Source organism: Vicia villosa, linkage group LG1, assembly GCF_029867415.1.
Source record: "Vicia villosa cultivar HV-30 ecotype Madison, WI linkage group LG1, Vvil1.0, whole genome shotgun sequence".
In the NCBI taxonomy this organism is placed as follows: Eukaryota; Viridiplantae; Streptophyta; class Magnoliopsida; order Fabales; family Fabaceae; genus Vicia; species Vicia villosa.
Genome location: NC_081180.1, coordinates 79,350,192 through 79,363,354, shown reverse-complemented (window position 1 = coordinate 79,363,354; position 13,163 = coordinate 79,350,192). Strand labels below are relative to the sequence as shown.

General features: G+C 37.7%; 1 protein-coding gene across 1 annotated transcript; it reads left to right on the top strand.

Annotated features, from left to right (window-relative positions):
* Nucleotides 1–4,822: 4,822 nt before the first annotated feature.
* Nucleotides 4,823–5,317, top strand: LOC131647005 (uncharacterized). Its single transcript, XM_058916924.1, has one exon. The coding sequence runs from the start codon at nt 4,823–4,825 to the stop codon at nt 5,315–5,317; it is 495 nt and encodes a 164-aa protein (XP_058772907.1).
* The last annotated feature ends 7,846 nt before the right edge of the window (nt 5,318–13,163 follow it).

Here is a 13,163-nt window from a genome sequence, read left to right as displayed (position 1 = left end):
GGATGGATGGATATCCATCCACTATAAAGATGTTAATGGATGGATTGGATTGGATTTTAACCTTAATGGATGGATTGGATTGGATTTTTTAGATGAAGATTTAGTGGATTGTTAATGGACTAATGGATTGATTAGATTCATCCATTAGCAATCCAATCCATATCCATCCAATCCATCCATTTTGCCACCCCTACTATTTATGTGGTGTCCTTAGTATTATTAAGTGATAAGAAGTTGGTCTTCATAGAGATTGTATTTTATTTTATCTGCGCCACAACGATAAAGTCCTATAAGAACCCTTTTATGCTCGAATCAAAAAAGATAAACACGTGTAATATGTAAGTTTTTAGATATTTTAAAAGACTTGAGAGCAATATTCTTTTTTTCTGAAGTATTGAACATATATTTCAAGTTCATGAAGGAGATCTTAACAACAACAAAAAAAAGACATACCGATGAGGAAACAATTAAGTTGGAAGCTAGTCGTAGTGAACTCATCGAGAGAACTATGCTTCAGAAAGCAAATGATCCTATCCTCGTAGAGTTACATTACCTGTCGTCATTGAGAATGTCTTAGTTGGTTAAAATACACATGGTCTAGGAAATGAGGCAGACAAGAATGATATGGAGCTGTTAGATAAATCCATTAAAGATATTTATGGAATAGCCGAAGACATTATAGTTAAAATTAGTAAATTCTCATTTTTTTATTGGTTTCATGGTGACAATATAGAAAAAGGTTCGTCTGATTTTGGACTGACCTTTCATGAAAACTGCGAAAAGATGATTGGCATCAATGTTGGAAAGATGAAGGTCAAATTGCAGGACTAAGAGATTAGTTTTAATTTATTTGAAGCTATAAAGCATTCAAAAGACAAAGATACCTGTTTCAAAATGGATGTATCGATGATACTATTCTAAAAGTCAAGAATAAATTGCATACTGATACCCATTAGATATAGCTCTGCTATAATGAAGAAGAGAAAGAAATTAATTAAAGAATGTCTAAAAGATTTTGACACTGGGAAGGAGCAAAAACTGGCCGAGGAATTACAAGCAAAAGAGAATGTTGGAATATTTGGAATGATTTAAACTTTGAAGTGGGGAATTGGAAGAATTAATTGATATTAAATTGACCATAAATGAGCATATGTATGAAAATGAATTTGAAGAGATTTATTATAGTCGGACAACACATATTAGTAGTGCATATATATTTCAAGAGGAATTTTTTAGTACACCCCTATACATTGAAAAACACCACTGAAAGTGCGTATCCGAACATACTTTTTTCACATGTTTCGGATATGCACATCCGAAACCACCATGTGTATACGAAAACAAATAATTTGGATATGTACAAGCGAATTTTTGTTTGTGTTTGTCATTTCTATTTAAAACTTCATCATTACATTGATAAAAATGGACAAACGGACTAACATAACCTGATACGATTTAGACGAAAAAATGAATTGGAAATAACAATTACATTAGATGTTATGAAATACCAAAATACAATACATAGGTTGTTCTGAAAGTTCGGAATATAAAACATAATAACATAGGATACTACTACTAAGTATGCCTAATCCTAACCCCCTGCGACCTCCTCTGCCTTCTATAGCCCGCCGCACTAGACGCCTCCCTGACCATCCTCTCAACTATGGCAACCGCCTTTGCACCGCCCCTCTCAGTGATCCCTCTATCCAATGCCCCCTTCCTAATCGAGTGTATCTGCTGACATATCAACAGGACATCAGTGGTATGGTCATCATCGGCCTGCTGATTCTCCAAAAGCTCCCCATGAGATGGCCTAGGTGGATGCCCAGGAGCATCCGGCGTCATGATAGGATGTGACACTTTAAAAAACCATGTCACATATCCCTTTACACAGTGCCAGCTGAGGGATGCCCGCGTCATCTGATACTCCTCTGGCACCAAATGATGCGTCCAATCCTGAAAGATGTCCTTGAGAGCTCGACAGTGAATGGTGTCGGGAGCAGCCTTAAAGGGAGATCTCAATATCATTTACACATATCCAAAGTTTCCTATGCACCGCTCCGGCATATACCTGACCATAGTGTTTTCCCACATGCTAACCATTTGAAATATAGTAAGATGTGGTCGAAGGGGACAACACTCATGTAATCCTCAAACGACATCCAGTTTATGTCATCATGATTAGTACGATCGAGGTACACCCGATATGATGCCACTTTATGATTCTCCCTGTGGAAGACGTACCTTGCAGTCCTAGGCATGTCGTCAGTATATGTCTAATCAGGATCGTAGCCATGAATGCGGTAGAAGTAAGAGATGATCCATCCATCTCTGAAACACAAATACCAAAATATGTAAGTACAAATTAATAAATAACATATTAAATGTAATATGATTGAAATGAAAGGTACCTTAAGGAGTGTGCAAGAGCAAGTCAACTGCCTGATCCTCCAGTTTGATGTTTCATTCAGCTTTTAGTATAGGTATACCAAAATGGCGGCCCCCTAAGCGACCACTGATCTTGCTTCGACCCCTTCTTTTGTCCCAACTATAGAGACTTCTGCTTTTTCTCCCGAGGTATATCAACTTGTTAATGTTACGACTGCTTTAACCATCGAAAGTCAACTCCACCTCCAATTTCAACAAAGAGGGGTACAGGGTGAAGATCATCAATCCCTCTAAGATGAGGATTCTCCTAAACAAACTCATGTTTTCAAGGGTGGTGCTTATGGGGAGGTAACTCCCTTCATAAATATGATGAATGTCTTATCTTCTTGACTTTATCGCACTCCTGAGGAGGCTGTTAATAGTGTTTTGACATCAGATTTATCCTTCATCGAGAATTTTCATGAGGGGGAGAAGATGGAACTTGTCTCCGAGCTTACCGACCGTATATTCAAGGTTGATTCTATATTCTTTGTCATCTCTGATGCTCGGGATGCGTATTAACCCTGGATAATCCCCCCAAATAAATAGATACTTGGAAATGGAAATGTGAAACTAGGAAATCGAGGTGCTCTACTCTTCATGAGGAGGTTGCACTACAAGAGGAGGAAAAAAATCATGACTCTTCTTCCACTTTGGATGCTCGAATGACTAAGTTGGAGGATTCCCTCAAAGATGGGGAAAAGTTGTATCAGGATGCTTCCAATTGTGTTAAGGAGAAAACTCGTCAGGTGGAGGAGCATTAGAAAGCTATTCTTCAGGAGACTGGGGATCGTGTCGAGGTCTTGAAAGCTCTCCAAGACGAGATGGCTGATCTAAAGCAGGCGCTCTGTGATTCTCTTCAGCGGACTATGCAAATTTTACTTGGGGTCCACGATAGAGTTGTGAAACAAGAAAGGAGGTTTGGTATTGTCGCCATAATTTATGTTGAGAAGCTGGACCTGTTTAAATCCGCTTCATTTCTAGGAGCTTTGGCTTGATTTTTCTTTTTCCTTGTATCATTGTATTTCACTGTGATAAAGTGGCAAATTTGCCTCTTGAGTTTTCCTTCTTTTGTGATCTGCAACTTAGTGTATCAAATGATGTTAGCTACCATTTTTGTTGTTGTACTTGATCGTTATATTAAGAATTTGTTGTAGTAGTATATTGATTTGCATATCGCGTTTGGCGAGTTGCTTGTGATCTCTAGGGTGAGGCCCGTGATTGACAAAATCGATTTAATATGGTCGTATCTAGTAGGTCAATCTCGAATATTTGGCATGAACTTCATGGAAAATATCTTTAGACCCCATCGTAACCATAGATATGGATTTGGTATCCTTTTTTCTACTACCTTGCAGAGTTCTCGGGAGTCTCTGAGATCTGGAATTTTGAAGAATCGTAATCGAAACGGTGATTGATTAAATCAATTGCAGCAAGCATCTGTGTTCAATTTTGAATGTTCTCGATTCTAAGATATGAGGAAGTTGCGAATGATGGAGTCGGAAAATAAACGTTAATTTGTGGAAAGCATAGGAATTGAAATTTGATTCGCTCTTGATTAAATTTGAAATTCTAGAAGTCCTAAGAATCAGAAGTCGATTCTCATATATGGAGCCATTATTTTGTTCAGGAACCAAAAATGGATGATAGCGGCTTCGATCTCCTTTATAATGGTGCGGGGTGGGACTGATGGTTAGCACTCCAACGGATAAGTCAGTTCAAGATTCAAGAAGAGTGTAATGAAAAGTGGAAATCAGAGATTCTACCTTACTCTTATCGTGTGAACTGATTTATACCTTGAATCAAGTAGAATGGATTTGAGGTGGACTGGGACTTTGACCATTCCATATATACGAAAGTTTATTTTTGACGTTAATCTTTGTGTATTATATATATATATATATATATATATATATATATATATATATATATATATATATATATATATATATATATATATATATATATATATATATATATATATATATAATCATTTTAATTCCTTGTAATAAATTCTTTTTTAAAATTTATTAAATAATTAAATAAATAATGTATTTGTTTTACATGTAGTCTAGATTCAATAATTATTTAATAAATTAATATTTCCTCCTTCCTATTCATACATAACAAATGTAAAAGATTTTGTTAATAAAAAAATTTAATATTGAATATATTAAACTTTTACCATAAATGAAATTAACCAGTCAAAAGGAATCATAATTAAAATTAGTTTTTGTTTGACTAGCTACTTATTAAAAATATATAAATTATATAATACTTGTATAAATACAATGCATTAGTAAAAAAAACTATATTTTTTGACAAAGTCCAAAATAATATCTTATATAAGAGACATTATCGTGTATGATTACTTTTGCAAAACAATCTGTAAGATATGGGAGAAACATGGATCAAACCCAAAGCCAACTTCATGAAATGCAACATTGATGTTTCTTTCTGTACCATTGACAACTTGGTAGGGTTTGGAATTATAATTCGTGATCATAATGGCCATTTTGTCAAAGCTCAAACTATCCAAATTGCACCAATTTTACATGGTCAAGAAGGAAAAGCTAAGGCCCTCTTGCATTCTATAAATTGGATTATTGAGTTAGGTTTGGTTAATGTTATTTTTGAGATGGATGATGTGATAGTAGTTGATGCTTTTAATAACCCTAATGTTGATGATATGTCTGAATTTGGCTCAACTATTTACGATTGTCGTAAATTAGTTGATGAATATTTGCCAAACTCAACGGTTGTGTTTATTATGAAGAAAGCAAATAAAGCAGCTAGTGTGTTGGCATGTGTGGCTTTGGATATGGTTTGTCCTCAAGTTTATGATCATGTTCCATTATGTATTGCCTCTATTGTTTTCAAGGAAATGTAATGAGTTTCAATTTGTAAAATATGAATAAATTTTGTAAGATATTGTTTTTTTTAAAATTTAATATATTTACTTTCACAGTATTTTAAAGCTCTCTTAAAATTGGCACGGTTAAGAGTCGCGACTAAACGACAAGAGTTGTAATATAGTCACACGACGACACTTTTAAACAAAATGGTTGTTAAATTTTATTTTATTTTTTAGTTGTCATTTTTTAGTTGTCACTTTTAAACAAAGACAACAAAGTTGCATACCTCAATTAAAACTTGAGGATATCAATCGGGAAGTGCCACCAATCATAGAAATTAAAATTTCTCCTACTTCAACAACTTATTATCAACCAGTTTCAGGAAATAATATTAATACACAAAACAACATCTTTTACTAATTTCTTGGTGTTCTAATTAAGAATGAATAAGTTGTATGACTCTCTTCTTACAATGCGAGTATATTACGGTCAGGGCCGGTCCCGACTTTTTAGAGGCCCAGGACAAATAAATAAATGGAACCATAATAAAAAACCCATGTTTAACTCGCCTCCAAAATGAAGAAGAATTTCGTAAGGATAAAAAATATGAAGTTTTGGTTGTTTCGAACAATAAAAAGAATTTCAATGCGGATAAATAATCATATGCAAATTATTAAGAATTCAAAATTGAAATATGATTAACTGAATTAAGAATGAGAATATTTTAATTACCTTAATTTCTAAATATTTAATTATAATATATAAATAATTTCTAAAATTTATACTAAAATAAATTAAAATTATAAGAGTTTCAATAAATAACCATTAAAAATAAATTTTGGATTTAAAATTTAATTATAAATTTAATTTATAATTAAAATTAAAAATGCTAATTAGTTAAATTGAGAGAGTTATGGCACTAATTAGAAATGCTAATTAGTTAAATTGAGAGAGTTATTGCAGGCTAAAAATTGAACTTCCAAAGTTTGGAAGGTAGCAAGATTCGAACCAATAACTCCACGTCTGCAAAGCATTGGACAATCCACTGGGTCAACAAACAACTCCACGTCCAACAACTATAATATAATATTTTAGTTTAATTATTTTTTAACTACACCTCTCAAATTTTGAGGCCCCCATTTTGTTGAGGCCCTGGGCTGTGTGCCTGCTTGCCCTGGCCCAGGGCCGGCCCTGATTACGGTGCCTATGTGTTCGTGTCAAGTTGTATGGGTGATAAATTTGATGACGGAGTTGTGCAGCGAAGAATATAAAGTTGTGATTTTGATGATAGACAACATTTCCGTTATAAACCTTGCTAAGAATCTCATTGCACATGAGAGAAACAAATGTATAGATATGAAATTTCATTTCTTTTGAGAGAGGTTGTATGTGAAAGAAAATTAAAGTTGAGATATCGCAAAAGTGAAGGTCAAGTGGCCTATTTGTTAAGCAAAGGAGTAACAATTAAAGTGTTCAAGAGGTGGAAGGATCACATGAGTATGGAAAATTTGGAGCAATTGAATTAAGGTGGTGTATTGAGAAAACAATATAATTCAATTTCGCATCAGGTTGCAATAAATGTGCAACAGGTTACAGCTATGTTCTGCAGTGATCAGTACCAGACAAAAATGTGTAACAAGTTACACTTCTTCCCGTTTTTATATTTTCTTTTAGGTTGCAGGTATGGAAAATTTGTTTTTTAAATTAATTGGTTAGATGTATTATTTTGTATGATGGTTTAAATACCCATGTTGAATCATTAATATTATAATGACATATTTTCACCCTAATTCTCTCATTCTCTCAATCTCTTAATTATTCATCATTCTTCTTGTGATCGGAATTTTACCCAATAAAATTATAATTATAGTTTTAATTTTTTTATTTGAGCATTCCTTAGATACATTAATTATTAATAAATTCAAACACATTATTCTTAGTTAGAAAGTATTTCTAAAATGATTTATTTAGAAAAACTAACAAAATACTTGTGCATCCACGAGGATAAGTTTATTTAATACGATATATATTTTATCTAGATATACATATAAAATTGAAATAAATTATTTAATTATAAAATAAATAATCATAACATGAATTTAATTGTATTAAATAAATATAACAATTTTAAAATAAAAAAAAGTCCGTGAAATGGAGAAAAAAATCAATTGATAATGAAGTTTTTGTCATTTGGATAATTGAGGAGTCCCTTTTTGAGTTGTTGTTTGATAATGAACATTTCGATAACTATGTCGGAGACAAACATTCAATAGTTTTGAGTGTGAGTGTTTTTCCTAAGAAAATTTCTTTATCAACCCCCATGTCTTCTTGGTCACCTCTGGTGAAAAACCCAAACTACCCCTAACTTCGGAAATGTATTTCCGAAATGCAAGAAAAAGGTGTTTTCGGAGATGCATCTCCGAAAGCGCCTTTTTTTTTGAAAAAATTGTCTTATTTCGGAAGTTCATTTCCGAAAACAGCATTTCGGAAATGAACTTCCCAAATAATGCGCGTTTTGCAGATTAAGCAAAACAGCCCCCCTCCCCCTAATCATTTACCCTAATCATCATCAAACACTTCCAAACTCAAACTCTCTGCAAAAAATCTGCAAAAGCAAGTGTGAAGTAGCCAAACTCTTCTTCCAAACTCAACCAAACTCGTCATCAAACACTAATTGGTAAGTTTATCATTGTTTTTTCAAGTTTTAGATCTATTTGAATAAACTCTAATAGGGTGTTTAGAAACTGAAAAATCACATTAAGATAGGTTAGTACTGATATTAGGATGTTTATTAGGCATAAAAGTAGTTTTGGTTTAGGTTTTTTGGGTCTGCCATTGGAGGCTGTATTGAAGGTCTACGCAGGAGTGTTTCGGAAGTTCATTTCCGAAAACACCTCCATCCCAGTTTTCGGAAATGAACTTCCGAACTGTACCAGAAGTTCTTTTTTTTTCGTTTTTTCATTTGCCTCGCATATTAATCGATTTCGATTGTTTACAGGAACATGTCAGGCAACCAACCAGCACGCATAAGACAGGGGAGAGAGTCCCAGACTGCGTCGGCTAGACGCGAGCGGGCAGCGGCGCAGCTGGCGTCGACCCAGGGACGGGGGCAGGGCCGGGGACGCCGTGTGCGAGTTCCCGTGGACGTGGGAGAGGGTACATCAGGTTCAGGATCTAGGAGTCGACTGGCTCGGGCATCTTCTTCCCGCCAGCGAGAGGAGGAGGAGGAGGAGGAGGTGGCGGCAGTGACTTACCACGAGCCGGAGGGGGTACCGGATGTTGACCCTCCAGCCGGGGAGGAGGATGAGCAGGAGGACAGCTATCCGGGAGGGCCCTTTGACACCTCTGTGCTGATTCACTACCACGATCACGTCGCTCGGCGGATCTGGGAGGGAGAGGTATTTTTTTTAATTTAACCGTTTAATTGTCACCATTTTTTATAGTTTAAACGTTTATTTGTCGCTTATTTAATATATGTCGTTTATTTGTTTTTTTTTCAACAGGAGCGAGAGCCGTTGAAAATGGTGAACCACGCTCGGAAGATATTTAGTCTGTTTAAACCAACAACTGAGTGGTTTAACGACCATGTGCGAGGTTCAGGGCTTTGCGGGTTCTGCATGACGGGTTACACCACCATCAGCACCGGCATGCAGGGGGCATTTGTGGAGCGTTGGCACAAGGAGACGTCCTCTTTCCACCTGCCGGTTGGGGAGATGACGATCACCTTGCACGACGTGCAGTGTCTTCTCCACCTGCCTATTAGGGGGCCACTGTTGCACCACTCCCGGATTCAGAGGGTCGAGGCCATTGAGTGGATGACGCTCTATTTGGGCATGGAGCACGAGGTTGCTCACTTTGAGTGCGTCACGACATCTGGGCCTCATGTCCGGTTCACCACACTGAGCACTTATTTTGAGCACCACCTGGACGCGGCTGCCGAGGCTGAGGGTGAGGGTGACGAGCTATTCACAGAGTATCACCGCGGTTGCGTTCTCCGGTGTTGGTACATGAATGTGGTAGGCGCTGCATGCTTTGTGTATAAGAGTGCCAGGTACGTCGACGTGACCTACCTCCGCTACTTCATGGACCTGGATACCGTTCACCAGTGGAACTGGGGGGCAGCTACTCTGGCATATCTCTACCAGAAGCTGAATGAGACCTCCAACTGGAGGACGAGGCAGTTGGTCGGATCCTGCACACTGCTTATGGTACGTTTTATTTTAATACATTATCGTATTTATTTATTTATTTATGTTTCGTATTTATTTTTAATACATTATCGTGTTTCTTTTTCAGAGCTGGATCATCTCCTACTTCTCCTGCATCCACGGCTTTCACATCGATCCTGCGTACGTGGACGCCATGCCCAGGGCCGCCAGATATGCTCTCCAGAGGGGGAACGATGCGGTGGGACCATATCGTCTGTACTTGGACCGCACGATGCACGACGACGTCACCTGGAGGCCGTTCGTCGACTACGCTCAGATTGTCCCCTTTGACGACATTGCTCTATATTCAGGCTGGTTGGCATCCGGGACCGGCATCATGGCCCGGTATCTCCCTGAGCGGTGCATGCGTCAGTTCGGATTCGTGCAGCGGATACCCAGGTCACCCTTTGAGGCAGCTCCCGACACAGTGACCCGAGTGCAGCTCACTGCCATATGGGAGGACTGGCAGCATCATGTGGTACCGCAGGAGAACCGTCTCACTCGGGTCACACAGGACTGGCACAGTGAGGAGGGGTACGTCACATGGTTCTACCGGGTGTCCCATCCTCTGCTGAGACCCGACGTTCCCGGCGCTCCTAGGCCAGCACATGAGGAGATCCTGGAGAACCAGCAGGCCGAGGATGACCACGCCATTGATTTCCTGCCGATCTGCCAGCGGATAGAGATGCTTGGGCGGGACGCGTTGGATCGAGGTGTCGTTCAACAGGGCGGTCCAGATGCAGTCGCCGTGATGGAGATGATCGTCACTGATGCGGGCCGTGCGGCGGGGTACAGGCGGCAGAGGAGGGCCCAGGGTGAGAGGGTTAGGCACACCCAGTAGTGGTCGGGTTTATTTATTTTTGTTTTCGGATTGTATCTTTAGCACACTATTTTTATTTGTTTCGGTTTGTATATATTATTTTCATCGGATTAGTATTTTTTTTATTTATCATATTAGTATTTTCAGTTTATCTATTGCTTATTTTATTTGGCGTTTACGTTTAATTAAAATGCGAGATTGTTTTCGGAAGTTCATCTCCGAAGACACCCCCCATGAGGTGTTTTCGGAGATGCACTTCCGAATTATGGAATTTTTTTTAAAAAAAAAGCGCTTCGGAAGTTCATTTCCGAAGCAGGGGTATTTTGGGATTTTCGCTAGGGGTGACCCCCATAGGGAGGTGGCTAAAGAAATTTTCTTTTCCTAATTCAAATGTTTTTCATAGTTACAATGATTTGAGTAATAATTAACGAGATAGTCAAAGAACTTAATAAGGACTGGGAAATATTTCAAAATTATTAATAATAGGAAAAATGTTGGTTGTCAAGAATCTCTTAGAGATTTGAATTCAATTTTAATTTAACGAAGGAAAATTAGTTATGTTAATTTTCAAAATTCCTTGTCTTGTGAATCTGGACCAGAGGTGTGTAGACAGATTGAGGGTAATAGAAGGAGAATTCTTTCTGCCATCCTCAAGTTATACTTAGCATCCCACAAACTCTGTGCTTTTATTATAATAATCCTGGACAATTTTATATTTCCTTTTGCAAAACACTTGGACGTTTTTGTATATTTTAAAATTGTTTCAACTTTTTCAGACTAACTATCGGATATTTTCGCTTTGTGACTAGTAAGTGTGGTTTTTTACCGCATTTTTAGTGTTTTTTCTAGATATTTCATATTTTTTACCACATAATCCAAAAGGTCCGACAAAAATGCAAATTCTTCTGGATATTTTGAAAATGTTCGGTAAAAACTCATACGGCCAATCATATTTTTCAAAAGATCCGGTAATGATCATTTATGGATATTTAGGAAAATTGCAGAAAAAATGTATATATTGTACCAGGTATTTCAAAATATCCGGTAAAAATGCATGGATTTTTATGAACATTTCAAAAAATCCGGAAGTTAAGCCGGATATTTGGAAATATCCGATTACTTCATTTTACTAGTTACTACATATTCTGAAATATCTAGAAGGTCTATAATTTCTGGATATTTTGAAAAGTCCGGAAGTAAAGCAATTTTTTGTAGTGAAGACCAGAGGCGCAGATGGTTCGATTGTCGGTAGACAGCGTGATTTAGCTTCTTTTGTAAGGGGTCGAGATAGGGGAGGTGGTGTGGAGGTCTTGTCTCTCAGGGAAAAGGAGAATGGCATCGATTGGCTCTCATAAGAGGCGGTTAACTGATCAGACTTAATTTTGTGCGCCCCGTACAATCAAATGTTGAGGATCTAGGTTTGTTGCTGGATGAACAAAAGGTGATGAGGATGAGCCAGTTGATGTTCAGGCACCATTTGCATCGGTTCAGGATGACATTGAGTGGTGGTAGAGGCAGATGTGCCCCATATTGCAAAGGTGCCTCATCCTTCTGAGATAGAGGTTACTCTAGAGACAGTTATCGAAACGCATACTCCACACACAGCTGATGAAGCGCCACATATTGATGAAGTGGAGATTACTCCACATGTTGAGACACATGTCATTACTACTGCTTCAACATACCCTTATGTGCACATTTGTGGAGGGTTTCCCGGTGGGCTCATTGACACTTCTATTCTCCCATGATATGTGGATCATGTGGCTTTCAGGTTATGGAAGGGAGAGGTGTGTATATGATGTTACTTTATTTATCAATGATATTTTGAAATTAACTGATATTTTTTCATTTGTTTGTTACAAGACTGTATTTCGCTTAAGGTGCCCACCCGTGGGATGAAGCGAAAGAAGTTCTTTGATGTTGTGATGCCACCGGAGGTGAAGATGATAGTTAAGGAGTGCGGTCTGCTTCCATTGGTGGATTCTTCGCTTACCATGATTGACGGTCATCTATTCTCAGCCTTTGTTGGATTGTGGCACCAGTCCACCATTTTCCCACCTTCATTCTCAGATGCCATCAATAACTCAAGTTCATCCTTAGAATCTCCTCTGGCTATGTTGGCTTCTTCATCTTTTCTTTCTTTATTTGACCAGCAATCAACATCAAAATGGTCAAAATTGTTACAATTGTAGCATTGAACATTTCTCTTATCAAACTTCTCCTTTCCCTTCTAAACATTCTTATGTTTATTCTCATCTGGATTGGAGACTGTTGACTTCTGAGCACCACCACCACTCTTTTTCTTGTTCTCTGGCCATGCTTCCTTCTTGTTCTTCTTGACAAAAGAAGCTTTCAGAACCTGTTTTGTTTCCCTTTCAGAGTTCCTTTCAGAACCTATTTTGTTTCCCTTTCGAAGTTCCTTTCAGTCAGATGCAATTCTTGTGCATCTAAACTACCCTGAAGTTCTTCAACTCTCATGGTGCTAAGTCTTTTGAATGTTTTATGCCTACAACTATGTAATCAAATCAAACTGAGGAGTAAGTGATCTTAGTACCTTTTCAATGATTAATTGTTCAGAGAGTGTTTCTCCACAAGCCTTCATCTTATTCGTGACCACAATCACTCTAGAGATGTAATCAGGCACCTTCTCATTATTTTTCATGTTGAGATTCTCGTATTGCTTGCGTACGGACTGCAACAAGTGTGTCTCACGTCGCCTTCATCGTCGTCGAATCAGCAATCTTCTCAAACACTTTCATATCCACACACTAATGGATATAGAATAATGCCTTTTTATACTTCTTCCTCGATTTATGTTGCACATTTTTTGCGCTTCTGTTGCATTCTCTACAA